Genomic DNA, 19646 nt, shown 5'->3' on the forward strand with positions numbered 1-19646 from the left:
ACAGGACGAGCTTCCTGCCCATCGCCCACCTGCCAGAGACTCCCTGGATCTCCCCCAACCCTGCCCGGCCCCACAGGTGCCCCTCCTGAGCAACATCGAGGTGACCACGCCCACCTTGGCCACACCCACCCAGTCTGCCATGACTACAGCCACATCCACTCAGTGGGTTACGCCCACCTGGCACCTGGCGATAAATAAATGGGTTTTGGGTTGCAGTTTGGGCACGTGTTCTCTAAAAGGTTCGTCATCAGTGCTATAGATTTTAAAGTTTAAAACAGTGGTTCTCAACCTTTTTATACAGCGACCCTGGTCATAAGGACGCGCCGTGCATGCGTGGCGCCACCCCATGCACGCGGCGCATGCGCGGCACCGCCCCATGTGCGGCGCCGCCCCACGCGCGGCACCGCCCCCTGAGGGGAAAAAATGGCGGATTGCGTTGTTTGGTGACCCCCGTAAAATGGTCATTCGACCCCAAATGGGGTCGCGACCCACAGGTTGAGAACCGCTGGTTTAGAATCAAAAGAGTTTTGATTCTTTGTTTTTGTATATCCCTTTTTACACTATATACAGAATATTTAAAACTCCCTCACAAAGCCTATTCATATTGACTCTGCCTTTAATAGTTCAATCTTGCATCCACTTTTTTTTTTTTTTTTTGCAGTAACCATAGCACCCATTAACAAATGCTCTGGCTTAGAGTATAGTGCCAGAAGCTGATTCTTGGACATGACAGGAAATGCATCATGGGCTCAAGTGCTCACCCTCCTTTGGTTTTTCTGTCATTTGCCCAACCATTAACAGCCTCTGGTGATTAATTCCCACAATTTTTTTTCATTAATCTTAGGTATGATTTATTTGAAATAAACCAGCATCAATCAATGTATTATGGAATTGTTATATGTCAATAAATCACAATTAATTGCAATTTGGCCTTATGTCCTAACTTCTGATTAACTTGAAACAGATTAATTAGAAATAAAACTGAAAGCTTCAGGTTATTTTATTCTCATTACAATAAACTAATGTGATGTCAACCTGCAATCATTTTAAATTAGGCTTTTGGCATATCGTGGCAACCCAGAGGTTCTAATAGCAAATCAGTGTATTAATTTTAATATTCCTTTTTGATTCCTCCTTGACTCAGGAACCCTGTTTTATCCCTTGTAACATGTCAGAGTTTTTTTGGTTTCTGATCCCTGGCTTATTAGAGAGATAAATGAGCGATTCCAGTTTGATTGTTCCATTTTTTTAAAGAGTTTTTTTTATATTTTTGTTTTCAAAATAAAAATCACAATTATATAGAGAAAATAACTATAATTTAAAAGGAAATTTGTGATTTAAAACTTATACAAGATTGGATTTTTCAGGATTTTTCAACCAAAACAAATGTTCCTGTATAAAAATGACTGTTGAACAGTGTTATGAATTTTTTGATATATATAAAAACTAATATTAATATGTTGTCTTAGACTAAACTGCATATACGGTATGTGAAGGCTGTTTCTCAGGCTGATAAAAATTGAGGAGATGGTTTTGTAAATAGATACCTGCAAGTTTGGCCATTGTGTCAGTGAAAATATATATTTTTTGTTGAAGAGAATTTATGAAAGATTCTGCCCTAATATTTTCAAGGATGTAATAGGTTCTAACTGAAAAATAGAGTACTTACAGTAGTAATATATCTGTAAGTTGATTCCTTATGCTTCCTTGCATACTTTACAAGAACAACTATCAAAACCTCACAATCCTTGTGGGATTGTGTCTGGAAAAAGGATTTACTTTTATTTGAGTCACCTGCTCAAGAGTTTGAGTACATAGCAATGAGTCATTATATTAAATTATTGTGATAACCTGAAAAGAATGGAAACAAAATAATGCATTGTCTTTTGTTTCTGCTTTAGTCTACATGGGCACATTTGCTCTGCTCTTGGGATTTTACAATATTTTCCTTCCAGTAATAATGGAAGGAAAATATAGCAAAGCATTTAGTGTGGCTATAGAGAAGTTGTCTTTCATATGTGGCAGATTGCTGAAATAAAGGGTCTCTTATTAATCTCCAGTGGGAAAGAGATAGGATGATGATTGATTTTTGAAAACCCATGCCCAATTTCATCATTTGGTATTTTTAGGTTCAAAGGGTTCGGTTAATTGGGATGAAAAGCCACAGTGCCACATATCTTTCTCAATTTCTTTTCTTCAGGATAAAACAGCCTGGAATGTTTAGGGCAGAATACTATTGACTAGTTTAGGACCGTTATTTTAAGAAATTTTGATTGAAGAGTTTCAAGCCTATTGTCATTTCCATTTATTCAGATCTGTGAACCATTCATAATCTGCAATTTGTGACTTTTGCATCTAAAGGTCACAAATTTAAAGGCAAAATCCAATTTGATTCATTGAGATTATCACTAAAAGAAGTTTCTGCCTTCTACTATTAGAGATTACTGTATCTAGACTGGGTGCGTCACATTAAAATCTTAATGCAAAGCAATTGGTAGGTATGGTCACTGTATGCCCAAATTCCTCTCAGAGACGTTTTTTTTAAAGGATCCATTCTGGCATCATTCCTATTCAAAATACATATGATATAGCCTTTAATATTGTGAAAAAGATAGTGATTTTTAAAATAATTTTATATCATTTATAATTTTATAAAGCCCTTATACCAGTGTTTCTCAGCTTTTTCCTCCATTACCCAAAACCCACCAGAAAGTCTTTTTTACTGCTTATCAGAAAGGCTTTATTTAATATCCCTGTTGTAAAAGAATAATGGGACCGTTGTCATTACTCAAAGAAAAACAATACCCACTTTTATCAAATTTTGGATAATTTACCCAGTTTTGGGAAGACTGCCTTATACAGTCCTTAGTTGGGCTTTCCATAAAGTAACACATAATAAAGTGCCCTGATGTAAATAAGGTGCATTGTTGCCTCAAATACAAGAGCTGCTCAAGGTGATTGAAGAAGGCACACTGCCCCTGTGTTTTTCTGCAGGTGTTGTGTCCATGAGCATCTATGACAATATGTCTCATCCTCTGTCTCTGTAGATAAATATGGAACTCAAAACCATATAGTTTATATTTAAAGTTTCCTCCCATCTCCTGCTAAAGGCTTGCCTATTCCTGCAGTATAGTAGATAGTGTTGATGTATGCCCTTAAATGTTTTGCAGTGAGTTGCATAAAAGCTATTTTTCTCTTCTTGGCATGCAAGCATTCCCAAAGGGAATTGTGGGAGGTACATTTAGTCTCATAGTAACGGGGCATAGGGATTGAGGAGTAATCAGGTCAACAAAGCATTACCTGTGTAATGCTAGCTAAAAGCACACTGAAGTAGTGGTTCCTTTCTGTAGGCTTAGTAAAATCTACAGCTAGTGATGGAAGTTATATAACAATTTAGCCAATCTTTTGAGATTAATAATGCCTGATATTTAAGCCTCAGTTATAGTGCCAACTGATATGAAAAATCTTATCTTAGTGTTAATTTACATAACTATTTAATTTGCTGCTTGCCACTGTGTGCTTTGTATATCTTTGAACTTAATGTATTATCTTTGGGTTTTATTTTAATTTAACCTTTTATTTTGAATCAGACATTGAATCGGGATATGCATGTTTGTCAGAGGCAGAATAAAAAGTATGTTGATAGAATTTAAAATACAGATATACAGCAGAAAGCAAAAGGTAGGGATTGCACTTGACCCTCTCCTTTTTACTTCAGCAAAAGTTCCAGAAGCCCTCTTGACAGACAAAAATTATGGATAAAATGGTCCTCATATCATATCTTCAAAATTACAGCGACAGTCCTGACTCCCTAATGCTGGCATGAGGCATTTATTTTATTATTTTGTAATGTTGTACTTTTTTTTCTTTTCACAAAACTCACTGTGCCTAATACACTGTATGAAATCAATAAGACACTTGGGCGCAGTTTAAAGGCTGTCTACTTCAACTGGCATATTCAGATTTAGTGGGTCGTAATTGCCGGAATTCCAGTCACTGTGGTCTTGGCAATACAGATGGTCATAAAGCATGAGGTCACATAGCCTCATTGCTTAGCAATGGCAATCCTGGCACTCTCCATTGTTGCTGTAACTGAATTCCACCAGTTGTTAGCTGGGGACCACCCAGATCTAAGCCAGCTATTATAGCGTTAGGGATTAGAGTAAAAAAGGTAAGTAGGAAGAGAAAAAATAAAAGAGGAGATTGCCTTGAAAATACCAAAATGAAAAGCAATTGTTTATATTTTAATTCAAGCTTGACTAGGCTTATCTTGTAAGGTGGGTTTTAGTAGATGCAGCCTCTAAGCCAGGGGTCGCCAATCTCCGGCATCAGTCTGTGGTATGCCAGATACCAGTCTGTGCAAACAAGCAAAGCCCCATCCGCAGGATGCAGGCAGGACGCGAAACCATGCCCCCTCTGGTCTGCAGAAAAACCTCTCTCCACAGAACCAGTCCTTGGTGTCCAAAAGGTTGGGGGGCCGCTGCTCTAGGCAATCTTTGGTGCTATAACCCAAAAGTGGAGAATGTGACCCTCCAGATATTGGTGAATTATGGCTCCAAGCCCCTTTCATCATTCGATCCAGTTGGCTAGGGCCATTGAGAGTTGAACTTCAGCACCATATAGAGGTGCATAGCTTCCCACTCCAGCTAATTGCATCAAAAGGATGTTAAGCTTTCTTAAAGGTCAGGCAACTGTGCTCCACTTGTTTGTTGCAGAATAATAGTGCTGTAGCTTCTAGTACAGAGTGCCCCAATGAAACAAACAGCTGCCTATCTAGCTTGAACGATAGCATTATACTTTTAGCCTGTCATTACCTGCTATGAAAATGAGAGAGATTCTTTGCTTTGTGTAAATGCTGTCTAAAAATATCAGATCTCTGCCATTGAAGAGGAAAGGTTACCAGAGAGAAAAAAAGAGATGTTTTCTTTGCTGTGGATTTTAAAAAAGCTGCCATTAAAGATGTCCAAATGATACATTGAAATACATAACCTGTTTTGATGGGAATTAATATATTTCATCATATAACATGTATATCTAAATGGTTTGTTCATTTGGTTAAAGAAGGAAGTACTTTTTCAGTGAGATGAGGGTTAAGTAGAGAAAAGGAGGGTTTTTTTTAAAAAAAAATAGGCATTTGATAATATTTACTGAAATTCTTAAATTGTTCACTGAAGACAGTGCTCTAAAATGGTGGTGCAAGTATAAACACTAAAAAGTAAAATATTAGCATGCGTTATTATGGAAGCTCCAAAATAAATATGAATTAACTTCCAGTCCATTTATATTTCTTCCTGTTGTATTTGTTTGCCTTTACCCTATTTATCCAAATACTGTCTTCACATTTAACTTATGCCTCATTTCTAAGCTTTTGCCCTTCACGCTTGGCTGTTTTTCCCCCTGCTGTTATATTTTTAATATATGTAAATGTATTCTTAATATTACCTCTGTATATAGTATTTTACACTATAACCATAAACAGAGGATCTTTGTGCCAAAAGTGTAAAATTTTGATTCTGAGGGAACAGTAGAAAGACATGAATTTAAATGTTTACATAGTACAGGAAGTCCTTGACTTACAATTGCAATTGGGACCAGGATTTCCATGGCTAAGCAAAGTAATTGTTAAAGGAGTTGTGCCCTATTTTATGGCTTTTTTGTCACAATTGCTAAGCGAATCACTGCAATGAAGTGAATCATGCGGTTCTTAACTGATTCCAACTTTCCCTATGGTTTTTGCTTGTCGGACGTGGTTGGGAAGGTTGCAAATGATGATCACATGGCCTTGGGATGCTGCAACCATGTACATACATGCAGGTTTTGATCATGTGATCGTGGGTATGCTGCAGTGACCATAGGTGTGAGGGACACTCATAAGTCACTTTGATATTTCAATGCCATTGTAACTTTGAATGGTCACTAAATGAATGGTTGTAAGTCGAGGATCACCTTTTTTCAGTTTCCATACAAACCTTTGAATATTTTGTTCCTCTTTTTCTTCTGACCAAGGATCCAAAGCCATTTCTGCTGTAATGAAAGCCAGATGTGCTAATATAAAAGTTGTAATTGTACAAGGAATGATTGCTTTATAGCCCATTTTCAGATGAACCACCCACTCCACAGCTAAGCATTTCCCACTGTTCAGCTTTTGCAGAGCTTAAACTACAAAGCATTATTTAAATACCGGTAGTCCTTGACTCATAATTATAATAGAGCCTGCCCAGTATAATCAGAAGTTGTGACGGCTGTTGAATGGGGCACCCAAGCAATCACCTCACTTAAGTCTACCCCCCCAATGTCTATTCTTTCTCATGCAGTTGTTAAATGAATGTCTGGGTTAAGTAGAGCACAGGGTGCCTCAGGACCCCGGGGGAAGCCCTTGGAGGTCTAGTAAAGGCCCTGTTCTAGGCCTCCCAAGGCCTCCAATAGCCCCTGAAGCACTGCAGCAACCATAACTTTGGGATCAGTTCATAAGTAGCTTTTGGAGGGTCTGCCCTAATTTTGAATGTTCATTAAGCGATTGGTTGTAAGGCGAGGATACCTGTATTGGCTGAGATATTCACACATTCTTTTAGCCCATTTAAAATTTGTACCAATATAATAGAGTTGTAATTTTGGAAGAATTCACTCCTGCTCCCGTTCAAATCAAGGGAGCAAAAGAACCTGCTTTAGCAGCAAAATCAGCTGTGCATCGGCAGGAGAAAAAGATCGCCCTATCCTTAAGCATGTCATCTTGGAGGAAATCTGTTGTAGTTTTATATCTGATATAATCAGTTGGTGATTTTTTTTTATTGAGCTGTGACAAAATGGAAGAAACCTTGTGAAAATAATGCTAAGTAAAATGCAGCTTTGATGCATTTTTGCTATACATATTACTGGATATATCAAACAGCCTTTTTTCTATGGAGGAATATGGATGGAAAGATGTTTATCATAAGCAAATCACATATTTTTTCAAGGGGAATGAGTTTGAGATTCACCTTGGTCCGTAATGAAAAATAAATAGATTTTGCATTGTCTCAGAAGCTTTGAAAATTTTATCGATACAGTTACAACTGTACTGTGTAATAAATATGCATTGTCATAATTTAGATGTATTTTAATTTCATAATATTCATTGGTAAGTCTGTATTTTTCTCGTTAAGGAGTAAGAAGTGAATAAAAAGTAAAGGATCATGTTTTTGCATTGACAGTTCTGAAACCCTGCTTTTCCAAAAGCAGTTGAAACAAAATGGAAAAAGAAAACGACAAATTCTTTATATAATTCTATTTTATTTAGCTGTCCTGCATTCATAGTCAAAGTCTTTCTATAATACCTATAACAAATAAATACTCTACAGCAAAGGTCCTTTCCAAAGTCAATTAAAAGCTTTTTATTTATAGATCCTGTTCATTTTATTGATGTATTGATTATAGCTGGGAGAATATGAATAGCCATTGAATAGTTTTTACTTAATTTCTTTTGAGGTGTTATACCTGAGAAGAGAACAGCAATATGTGTAATGGGTTTGCAGATGGTAATTCTGTTCTCAGCTTCTGTACTCTCTGTACAATTAAAACTCAGGTAATAATGATTTTGATTAACAAAAAATGAATTTTAATATACTTCCACTTGTGAACTCAGGTTAATTTACATCCACATCATCAAAGTTTTTTTAAAGCATTTTCATTATATTATCACTGGATTCTGATCATTGGGCTCCATGTCCTTCCTATATATGTAGGAATTCTAGAAACTGATAGAAGTGTGAATGTTATCAACTTCTATTCAGCTGCATTTTGTGATGATCGAATTCTAAAGCTTCAAGTAATTTGAGCACTGAAATCTTTGGTGCTGGTTATCTTTTCTGGCCCAGATGTGAGGTTTAAGCCTATAATCCTCCAGGAGCTTCTAGATTCTAGTTATAATCAGATCTACTGTAAGATAGAATCAGATCTACAGATTTTACACCGTGAGCTAGGAAGAGACAGTGCATTTCTATATTTCATCTTCCATACAGAAAAAGTGAGCCCCACTAAGAAGCTTATTATAGAGTAGAATTACAAATATTCTAAATTAATAAATTAATAAAAACTGTAAAAAGTGACAAATATTGTAAAAAAAAAAAAATAAGCCCACCATCCAAAGCTAATTATAAAAAATTAATTCAAATGCCTAACTTCACGGGCTTGAAAATTATAAAGGAATTTTAATGAATGATTTCCTGAGATGAATAACCGGGCTTTTTATATTTGATTTTTATTATCTCTTATTATCTTATTATCTTTTATAAATATACCCACTGCCAGCTACCTAATGTTGAATTAGAGCAATAGTTCATGTAGTTCAATGTTGTTTGCATCTACCCTTGATGGACAAAATGGGGGGAAAAAAACGTGCCCACATTTTACAACTTCAGAAAGAGGCCTTCCCTCCCCTCTGCCCATAATGTCTACTTCTAAACAACTGGAAAAAACCTCAGCAGCTCTATTTGCTCAGGTATGGGTCAAGGTGCTGTGTTAGCTAAAATGAACGACAGCTTGAATTAATGATTAGCAATTTGCATCCTTCTCTGCTACCCATGCCTTGGGCTTACCAAGCGAGATGCTAAGGCAATAGAAATAACAGTGCATGTGGGCATGAACATTAATGTTGGTGTGTAAAAAAGGGACTGTGGTGGAGAAAAACTCCCTGAACTTCCTTATCATCTTCTTTAGGATGATTTTGTACCTATTGGTTAGTTGCATTACTGATATCTTGCTTGTGTGAAAATAATATTGCAAATCAAGCATTGCAGAGATTTTATATAGTCTGACTCGGGTAAGTAACCTTGGCTCTTTTATGACTCGTGGACTTCAACTCCCAGAACGCCTGAACCAGCATGGCTGGCTCAGGAATTCTGGGAGTTGAAGCCCACAAATCATAAAAGAGCCAAGGTTGCCTACCCTTGATTTAAAAAGATCAGATGATAACTTCCTGGATTATCTCTTAAATGGCCACTACCCACTCTGGCCTCCAGCCAACAGTTACTTAGAATCCTTTCATGGAATGTAATGGGATATGGTTTTTTGGAGTCTAATTTAGGATTTTCTTTTGGGTGCTACCTGCAATCCCAAGTGTGTCTATCTGCTATATAGGAAGGAATCCATTTGAGTGTGCTCTACAACAATGCACTATATTGAATCTAAATTTATTTTTAAAGGCCTGTGTAGTTATACCATCAAATTGGAGGGGACCTAATGTAAAGTTGGATTATTTGGCAAAATGTTCATCATAGAGTATATTTGTTCCACTTCCTGAGGTGAGCCTTTTTCTGGAGAAAATCATGACCATATGAGAAGAAGCATATTTCTGCTTTTGAATATAACTTTTTTTAATAGTAGCCATGACATGAAAACATATTAGTAAGTGCTCTAGTTTATGGTAGATTCCTGGGGTGAGGGGAATTGGACAATAAAGAAGAAAGGGATGACATGATAGTAGTATTCCAGTATTTGAGGGGCTGCCACAAAGAAGAGGGCATCAAACTATTCTCCAAAGCACCAGAGGGCAGGACAAGAAACAATGGTTGGAAACTGACCAAAGAGAGAAGCAACCTGGAATTAAGGAGAAGCTTTGTAACAGTGAGGACAATTAGAAATTGTGGGTGCTCCATCACTGGAGGTTTTTAAGAAGACTGTCACTTGTCTGAAATGATAAGGTTCTCCTGCTTGAGCAGGGGTCTGGACTAGAAGACCTCCAAGGTCCCTCCCAGCTCTGTTCTTTTCTAATATAAATCTTCCAGTCTTACTGGGAATATAATGGATTTTTTGTTACAGGCATGGCATTTTAATGCCAAGCTAACCTGAAGCTGCACCTTAATTATACCTTATCCGTATGCATTTTTCCAAATTATTTCGAGACTTTCTTTTCAGGGGTAAGGAGTAAGAACTTGCCTTCTTAGAAAGGGTATTGGGGAGAAGAAAAAGAGCCTTCTCAGAAAGTGGAATTTATTTTATACAACAGTGTTTCTCCAACTTGGCAACGTTAAGACATGTGGGCAGGGCTGGCTGAGGCATTCTGGGAATTGAAGTACATACATCTTAAAATGGCTAAGTTTGAGAAATACTGGGATAAAAGGAGTTTTCCTTTCTATGCTTTGATGCATTCATACCATAGTCATGCTTGATGGAATAAAATGTGATGTTGTGCAGGACTACTCACAATTGAACCTGGTTTAGAGATGCAGAAGGATAACATAGGGGAATTATGAAGTAACCAAAAAAAGTTATCACTTCAAATGATAAGTAGAGAGTGCCCATTTGGATTCTATTTTCTGAACATCCAAACCAAACTCTTCCCATAATACATTACATTTGTTAGTGTCATCATACCTGATGTTGCTGTAGAGAAGATTCACCAAGAAGATGTGTGCTAATACTCCTATATGTTTAAGCCAGTGTTATTGCTAAGAGTCCTCCAGATTTGATCCAGCTTTGTTAACAATCATATTTTTTACCGTCCTCTGCTAGTTATAAGGCCCTTTCTTTTACAGCCACTTCCAGGAATCGATTGAGATGTTGAGAAAATGCCTTATCATTGTTTTAATTGTATTTATATTGAATTGTTGTACACTTAAACTTATCTGAGTTTTCCTAATGCTCTTCCCCATCACCCTTCACACCACCTTGCCTGGATACTAGTTTGCACAAGTAAGACCATTAAAAATGCTATTTTTTTTCCTTCTGCATGCTTCTAGAATCTGTGTTTGCATGGAACTAAATCTGCATTAGATAAAATTAAATCAGTTTTAAAAATCTCTTATAATCTATATTATTTGTACTTTTATGGTACTGTTATCTTTTCATTGGGTCATTACATAAAAGAGAGGAGAGCAACACATTCTAAATTATAGGTTTTAAAGAGCAAGAGAACTTACTTACCCAAAGGAATTAATTGAAAGAGTGAGAAGACCAGTAAATATTTGCATTATTAGGCCCTATTTTTTTTTATACTTCTGATAGTAAAGAAAGTCAGAGTGGCAGTTTCTGGAGGTTATAGAAAACCAGCATTAAAAGTGCCCCGGGTGCAAGTAAGGCAGGAGGAACATTTTAGATTCTAGAATAAATATGTTGAATTAGACATCAGATAACCGAGCACTGACGGAAATCTGCATTTTAATAGCAGTAATCAGCTCTGGACCATGCAAAGTATTATAATTTTGGGGGGACACTTGTTATTAGTGATGGTTAGTATAATATTTAACTGAAGTGAGCTAAGAAGGCAAAAGAGTATGCACTTTCCTAAGGGTAGTTCCTTAGCCTGAGAACTGATGGCGCAAGGTGCCAAGTCTATGGAAAGTGTAACAGCCAGCTCTGACTTTGAGAATCTGGAACAAAAGTCTGATATAGAAAATTGCTTATACCTTGGTGTTTTTTTCTCATCTTATCTATAAGTAGTTTCTATGTGCTTTCCTGTGAAAATTGAAGCTCCCGATTTACAAAAATCTAATCATTCAATGCTATTGTTTAGAAATCTAATTGAATTGTGGGAAATAAGTGATTGGGTGAAGTGGATGTATTGAAGATGGGAGATGCAACTCATCCTCTCCTAAAGTACTTGATTTCTATTAATTTTGGGAAGTTGTTTCATTTTGCAGAAGCACAGAGAGGACTGTGCTTATTTCTTATTTACCCTTGTCATTGCTTTTGTTAAAGCTTTTTCAAAGAAATCAAGCTGGAATCTGCCCCAAGTTGAACATTTTAATGAATATTTAAAAAGCTCACACTGAGACAGGACTTACATTTAATGCCTATTATGATTATCAGATGATGTTCTGCTGATGCATCTGGCTCCCTTCATGTTTTTTGGTCGCCATGCTTAGCTCCCTTTCATTAGATCTAGTGAAAACCTTGTTCAGGCTTTGATTTTGGCTGTGCTGAATGCTTGGCCAAGGTAGTAGATGCTCTCTTGGTAGCTGTAGTGATCTAATTTGCATTTGCCTTGCTTGCCAAAGGAATTATCTAAGGAAAAATACCTGAAGACAACTAAAATAGGAGATTCATTTTTCTGAACTAAAAAAAAAAAAAAATGCAACCCCAGTAAAATTAGATAGGCATTCTGATGATTTCAGTGAGGCCTTAATGTATTCACTGTTTATTCATTAGACTTATATGCTGCTCCAATCAGAGTGGCTTGCTTACCTAATACTACTGTTATTCAGTAATAGGGTTCAAACAACTCAACAAAGCTGACACCATCAATTTCCCATCTACCTAACCACCCTGATAAAATACTAAGGATTGGCCAATCTAAGTACAAACTCCTATTAGCTAGAAAAGGGTTGATGGTTCAAGGCATACAGTAGCGGCCAAAATTGTGGAAACCTTTTGGGAAAAGTGTACAGTAGAAATGCCACCTTTGGTTAAGTTTCCACCAATTTTTCTTTTAATTTATTTATAATTATAGCTGTATTCACTTAATAATATATTTTACATCGCTTTCTGGGCAACCAGTCAACTCTTTGCACCATTACTTTAATTTTATTACGTTTTACAAGCTCACTAAATGAAAGAACACAAAAAACCCGAACAACTTGATAGCGATCATATAACACACTGACAAATGTCTTCCTCTCAGCTTCAATACATGACATCAATAACTGAATCCTACTGTGATCTGATTGGCTTATTGCCAAAAGAAGATGACACCTGATTGGCTCTCTAAACACTCATGCTCATTGGCTACAATCAGATGAATGAAAGCTACCTTATATCAACCTAAGCAAGTTGTGCTTCCTTTTTCTGATTATTTGGCTAAAACCATATCATATCTGTACAATAAAGTACAGATAATTGAACAAACTTCATTGCATTACAGTCTTGATTAAATTATCTTTCCATTGATATATAATTTTGTGGTACTACTCCAAAAAAAAAGTGGTGTTATTAGCCATCAAACCTCAAAAATACACTTTTCCCAAAAGTTTCCACAATTTTGGCCACTACTATATATGCAAATATACAAATTCTAAGTACCAAAATTGGACTCTGTCAACCTTTTACAGCATTGACTTCATTTAAATACACTGAATATAGTTTTCAGCTTCCAGAATTTTCAGCAGGAAGTCTTGGGGCTAAAGTTAAAGCATTTGTAGGGTATCAGCATAACTTTCTTAGCTGAAGAGCACTTTCCCCCCACTATTTGCTAGCAGGCAGTATCTTCTGTGTAAGACCTCAGAGAACTGTCTGCAAAATGCCGCAATTAGAAGAGGAGACAAAATGTTGATCCACTTTTGCTAGCACATCCACACACACTTCCATTAAAAGAAAATCCCATTGCAGAAAATAGTCATCTCTGAATTTTTCTGCCTGCATCTTAAGGTGATGTTTAATTAGCTAACTGATTCTCTAGTGTTCCTTGAAATTATGAGATCTGCTGTCTTGTAGTTAAACCAGTGGTAGATTTCTAGATCTGTAAATTATTACTTGGCTTTTTATAACTCCTACTGATTTTTCTTCTATTTTGACAGTCAGGTGTTTAGTAGCTGTAGCATTACCAAAGGAGAAATGGCTTTCTTATATTGGCTTTGGAAAACAAAAATTGACTTCTGTGGCTTATTATGTAGGTCAGTTACTCTAGGGCAGGGGTAAGCAACCTTGGCTCTTTTATGACTTGTGGACTTCAACTCCCAGAATTCCTGAGTCAGCCATGCTGACTCAGGAATTCTGGGAATTGAAGTCCACAAGTCATAAAAGAGCCAAGCTTGCCTACTACCCCTGCTCTAGGAGAATTTCCACATAGCCAATGATCTTGCCATTCTTATGCATTTCTGCAGGTTCACACCCACTGTTGCATGAATAGACCATTCTTGGTGTTTTGTACTCTCATGTTGCCAGGTAGTGGCCCCTCTAACTGCCAATGGCAGCGGGCAAAAACAGTAGCCAGACTGCCATATCCCTATCCATGTTCTTATATCGGAACAACTGGGAAGAAGGGAATGTGATGGCAAGGCGAGAAGGGAATAGAGTTAGATTCCTACCTATGAGGGAAGCGTTATAAAACTGTATTTGTAAACGATGAGCTGATTCAGCACCCTAAGCTGCAGACAAGCCACACAGTGTTTGGCCTATTCCTGTTAGCCAACTTAGTTCTCTTCCTTGAGGTTTGAATTAAAATTGAAACGTGCTGGATACCTTTGATGATCGGATAGTAATTTTTGGGAGCATCAAATAAAATTGAGAAGGGGTTTTGAAGGCAGCTAGAGGCTTGTTTGTTTTGCCTTGCAAATAAGTTGACGATGGCTGTATGGATTTGAACTTTCCAGAGATGTAGTGCTGATGAGTCATTATTTTATCAGTCTGTTTCCCAATTTGCGAAGCAGCCTTCAAGGGCAATGAGGGATTTAAAAATCCCTGCACATTGTGCTTTCAAAGATACTTGTTTCCTCCTGATGGGTACAGTGTAGAAACCAGACACAGAGTTAGTTAAGCCACCTTGGAGTACAGAACTTGCAGCCTTTAGATCTGCTTCATTTTACTGAGAGTTGAGTGGGATGATTTTTTTTGGGGGGGGGGGGGTTGCCTGCACTTATCTGCCTCTTTCTTGTGGACAAACAAAAAGTGACCTTGGTTAATTAATGTATACTCTGGGAATATCCCTACAACCTTTAGTCTCTGCTTTTTTTTTTTAATTTAACCTCCAGAGCCATAGATAAAACTCAGCCTTAACCATGGTAACTATCATCTGTTTATAAATGATGGCTTTCTAAGCAAAAGAGGGGAGATAATCTTTTCCCCTTGAAGCTTCCCACTTACGCTGTCCACATTTTCACAGGGTGCTTTAGAAGTCTTGAGCCATTGGTGCTTAGTCTAGCAAAGCTTAATTTGATGCAGTGGCAGAAACCCAGTTGCCGATGAATTTTTAAGGCCTCTTTCTCGTAGTCTCCACCTAGCCTGCACTGTCCTCAGTAACAGGTGAATTCACCCTCTTCTTTTCAAAACATTTCCCTTTCACGGGGCTTTCCCCCCCAAGGTGCTGAAAATTGAAATAAATCAGGTGAGGGGCAAGCTTAACAGAAATTATTACCTTGATTAATGAATATATTTGAAATTTTGGTATGTAGTGCATGTGAAAGCCTTCTAATATTTTTTTTGTCTTTTCTTCCCTTCCTTTTCCTCGTCCCCCCCTTCTTCTTAACTTTCCCTCCCCCCATTCTTCCATCTCTGGTGAAAACGCAAGGAGCTGGTAAGAAGCCTCACCTTCCGTCTGCTTTGGTATTTGTGCTGAGAAGTGGTAGCTGCTAACCTCTTTATCTTTGCCAATGCTTGCTACTCTAAAGGACTGAACCTTCTGTATTTTACACATACATTTTTCACTGGCTGCCGAAATATAAACAAGTAGTCCTCATTTAGTGACCACAGTTGGGTCTGGCAACCTGGTCATTAAGTGAAGTGGTTGCTAAGTGAAACTGCAATTGTGCTTACAGTCTTCCTTCAGCTTTTCTTTGCTTTACAGATCTGCGAAGAGTGTAAATGTGAGGACTGGTTACAGAGTTACTTTTTCATTTGTAAAGGCAAACAGTCACTAAGCAAGGCGGTTGCTAAACGAGGACTACCTGTATTGTAACCTAAGACTGAGAATGCTCACGATTGTTTCTTTCACACCACAGTAAAACAGTAGTAAGAAATAAGATGACTTTTGCTTTGCTTGCCGGCTTTTCATACCATGCAGAAACTGCCACTCAGTTTTCATAGAGACCTGATTGGTGGCGTGCTCTTTATATTGGCCCTTTCATTAACCCATCGGAAACAAGTGAAGGGCAGAACCATTTACATTTTATGTCTGTTAGAGTTAGGCAAAGACTCCTTCCAGCAGACTGCCTCAAAATAGAAGATGAAACCCTTTGCCATTTAGCTTAGTGTCAGTTTTTGCATGGTGGCCAGTCATAGCTCCTGGAAGACCTACAAGCAAGAGCTTAGAGCAGTAGACCTCTTTGGTGGCCCTTGAACATGAAGATGCAGTATGGTGGAATCTGTGAAGAGAAGCTAGATACCTTTCATACTTTCTCAAAATTGAATAACCAGAACAGTGTACAGTATTCTAAATTGATTATTAAGAGAGGGGAAGAATTGCTGGGGTAGGGGTGGGAGTTGTAGTAAAGCAGTATAAGGTCCCTTCACATAATGATTGTGCTATCTTGAATAGTGGCTCATAAACAGAGAGCAATAGCCAGCAGGATAGCTTCACCAAAGAATATTTTTTGGATTACTTCAGTATAAACCACTCAAGATGTAAATTCTAGATTAGCTAGTCTTTGGGCTGAATAGATCTTCTTTATAGTCTTTCCAACCCAACAGATTATTGGAAAGGAAATATAGTCCTCTGACTAGCAGTAGGGTACAAACTCTGGAAAAGCAGGGCAAGATATGGCACAGAGAGAAAGAGAAATGGAGTTCAGAAGCAAACTGATCCATATAATCATATTTCCCCATTGTGTCCCTGAGGGAGGAGCAGTTAGGCATTGGCTTTTGCTAACTCTTCTTTTCTAATCCGGCTCCCTCAGCACAATTTATAAGAAGTTAGAAGGCATTCTGGAAGCCAATTTCTATATATTTTCCCTATCATATATTTTTTAAATTGTTACTGAAAGGATTAACAAATTTTGAGGCTGGCAATTAATTTTGACTGTCAGATTCAAAGCAGCTTGATGTTCTTTCAAACAGAAAATATAGACCTGGTTATCCAGTTATCCCAAGAATTCTCATTTCACTAGCCACCTTATTACAGCTGTTTAAAATTATGCATCAATAAATCAATAAAATTTTGCTTGCAATCTATCATAGAGCTAAATCCATTGTCATTCCACACAGTCTAAAGATAGATCGATGGATAATCAAGATTGTTAATTTGGTCTGGGGAGAATTTCATTTTGACTGTGTGAAGATGATTCACAGTGATCAGTTCATGAAGAAAGCCAATCTATCATATCAACGGGAAAAATATTTTGGGAATACAATCTTTATTATTTTATATATATATAAGTGTGCTTAATAATAGCACTCTAGGTGGTGTACCATCATAAAAAAACTGAAATGCAGTAAACTATGATATAAATTATATTAATTAATGATGCAATATCATCAAAGGTGTAATTTAAAATTCTAGCTATCTAAAATAGAGAATATCAGGCATCAAAATTATGGTGTATAGACAAGGGTTTAAAACACTAAGACCATACAATTTTTAAAAGCTTGCAGGAAATAGGCCTATTCCTAAGCATAATAAAGGTACTAGGCCAGCGGTTCTCAACCTGTGGGTCGCGACCCCATTTGGGGTCGAATGACCATTTCACGGGGGTCGCCAAACAACGCGATCCGCCATTTTTTTTCTGGGGTGGCACATGGCGCCGCCGCGCATGCACGCCGCGCAGGGGCCGCCGCCGCACATGCACGCTGCGCAGGGTGGCGCATGGGGCAGCACCGCGCATGTGCGCTGCGCATGGGGTGGCACCGCACATGTGCGCCATGCAGGGGCGGCACGTGGGGGTGGCGTCACGCATGCGCGCCGCGCAGGGCAGTGCCACGCATGCACGCTGCGCAGGGGGCGCCGCCGTGCATGCGCGCTGCGCAGGGGGCAGCACCGCGCATGCACGCCGCCCACTTAATACCGGGGTCGCCGTATAAAAAGGTTGAGAACCACTGTACTAGGCAAACCTCTACCGCTGGGATGGCCCCACCACAAGGGAGGCCCTGTTTTACTTAATCCAAGTCTGACTCTTTAATAGGATCTCATTAGGTAATATTTTTCATCCAGCTTTATATATATAGTATTTAATTGGGATACTCTCTGATCTTCTGTATTTGAAATGATCTTACTCTAGTCAGAAAAGTCCAAAGGAAGGAATTGCTGGATGGACTGACCCTTTTACTATCATATTCACCTGAAGAGAAAGTGAATTGTATTTTTGTTCTAGATAAATAACAGTAATAAAATGAATCCTCTTGTTTTGGCATGCCTTGAAACATTTTGGTGTGGTCAAGTTGGGCTATATCTCACAAAGAGACTTATATTAGCACAACAGATTTCTCTGCCCACACACATCCCTGCTCTTGGGGTGGGAATATCTTCTGAAACAAACTTTACAGGTATATAAGAGGAAGAATATAAAGGGGAGGAGAAATGGCTCCTCTTTTTTCTGTCACCATAAAATTGCTTCCACTAACCGAAATATACCACTAGATGCAAAGTAAAATATAAAACATTCTATTCCCTTTTACAAGTGAGACTCAGACAAGCTTGAATGAAATTTGGTAGAACCGTCTGGGGCTAGATGAATTACCAGTTGGTTTTTCCCAGGAAGAATGTGTGGAAAAAGATATTCAACCCTCACCTCTGCAGCTCAAACCATCGCTATTTTCCTTACTGGTTCAAGGAAATGAGTCATTTTGTTTTTTTGCTTTGTGCTTTATTTATCAATTGAAGGTCAATGTAAGGAATTCTGGAAAAATGGTTTCTTGCCAGTCTTTATAAAAAAAAAACCTTTTCTTTTTTTTTAAAAAAGTTTGGGATTTCCACTCAGCCAGCTGGTGATTAACCACATAGCTACAATTGATTCCACATTTCAAAAATGAGCCTACTATTAATATATAAAAAGTTATTTGCATAATTTAGTCCAGTTCAACCATTTTCTGAGAGCAGAATTGGAGTACCACTGTCAAAGTTCCAAATGGCACAGATTTTCTGACTGCTTATTTATTAGTACAGGTAGTTCTGGATTTACAACCATTCATTAAACGACAGTTCAAAGTTACAACAGTTCTGAAAAGGTGACTTACAACTGGCCCTTGCGCTTACAATTGTCACAACATCTCCATGGTCATTTGATCAAAATTTGAGCACTTGGCAACTGGCATGTACTTAAGGTGGTTTGCAGCGTTCTGGAGTCATGTCGTCATCTTCCCAACTGGCTTCTGATGAGCAGAGTCAATGGGGAGAAGCTGGATTTGCTTAATAATCACATGATTCATTTAACAACTGCAGTGATTTGCTTAGCAACCATTGTAAAATTGGGTGTGACTCAATTGTTTTCCTTAGCAATGGAAATGCCGGTCCCATTTTGCGGTCTTAAATTGAGGATTATCTGTACTATAGGCTCCATGTTCACTTCAAAAGCCGAATTTCTTGATATTGCAAAATAGACTTTTCCACTTGGGTGCACTCCAAATCTGTTAACAACAACCTGCATAATTGGCTGTGCTGCCTGAGTATGTTAGAAATTGTAAATAATTTCTTTTTAAAGGGACAGTGCTAAGGAGGTATATCCACATTATTATTTAGTATTTGAAATAGATGAATTAATATTTTTCATCCAAAATAGTAGAGCAGGGGTGTCAAACTGCTGGCCCGTGGGCCGGATGCATCATAGCAAAACTGCGCCCACCCCATTGCCAGCAATGGCAAAAAAGTCATGATACGTCGCGACACATCATGTGACATTGCGAGTTTGACACCCCTGTAGTAACTAGTTAAAATATACTGCCAAAAATTACTTAAGCATTTCATGTTTACTCCTGCAAACTCAGTTACTGGGTTATTAAGTTTAATTTTACAAATGACATTGATGTAGGAAATCTCAAGAAGAAAGTATTTATGTATGCATATACAGAGGCACATGCACAGATACACACAA

The 19646-nt window shown here is 37.9% G+C and overlaps 1 protein-coding gene across 3 annotated transcripts in view; it reads left to right on the plus strand.

Annotated features, from left to right (window-relative positions):
• The window catches only part of DCTN2 (dynactin subunit 2), a 50146-nt gene that overhangs the window by 12275 nt on the left and 18225 nt on the right, over window positions 1-19646 (plus strand). Inside the window, exons 3-4 of one of the 3 annotated variants that reach the window (XM_039368146.1) lie at window positions 10660-10668; window positions 15197-15202. The exons of 1 other annotated variant lie outside the window; for it this stretch is intronic. In XM_039368146.1, the coding sequence (XP_039224080.1) occupies window positions 10660-10668; window positions 15197-15202 (15 nt within the window). The remainder of the gene's footprint in view (window positions 1-10659; window positions 10669-15196; window positions 15203-19646) is intronic. One more of the 3 variants, XM_039368147.1, reaches the window with a different exon arrangement.

Source organism: Crotalus tigris, unplaced genomic scaffold, assembly GCF_016545835.1.
Source record: "Crotalus tigris isolate CLP2741 ecotype Arizona unplaced genomic scaffold, ASM1654583v1 scf7180000020655.604591, whole genome shotgun sequence".
NCBI classification, from domain to species: Eukaryota; Metazoa; Chordata; class Lepidosauria; order Squamata; family Viperidae; genus Crotalus; species Crotalus tigris.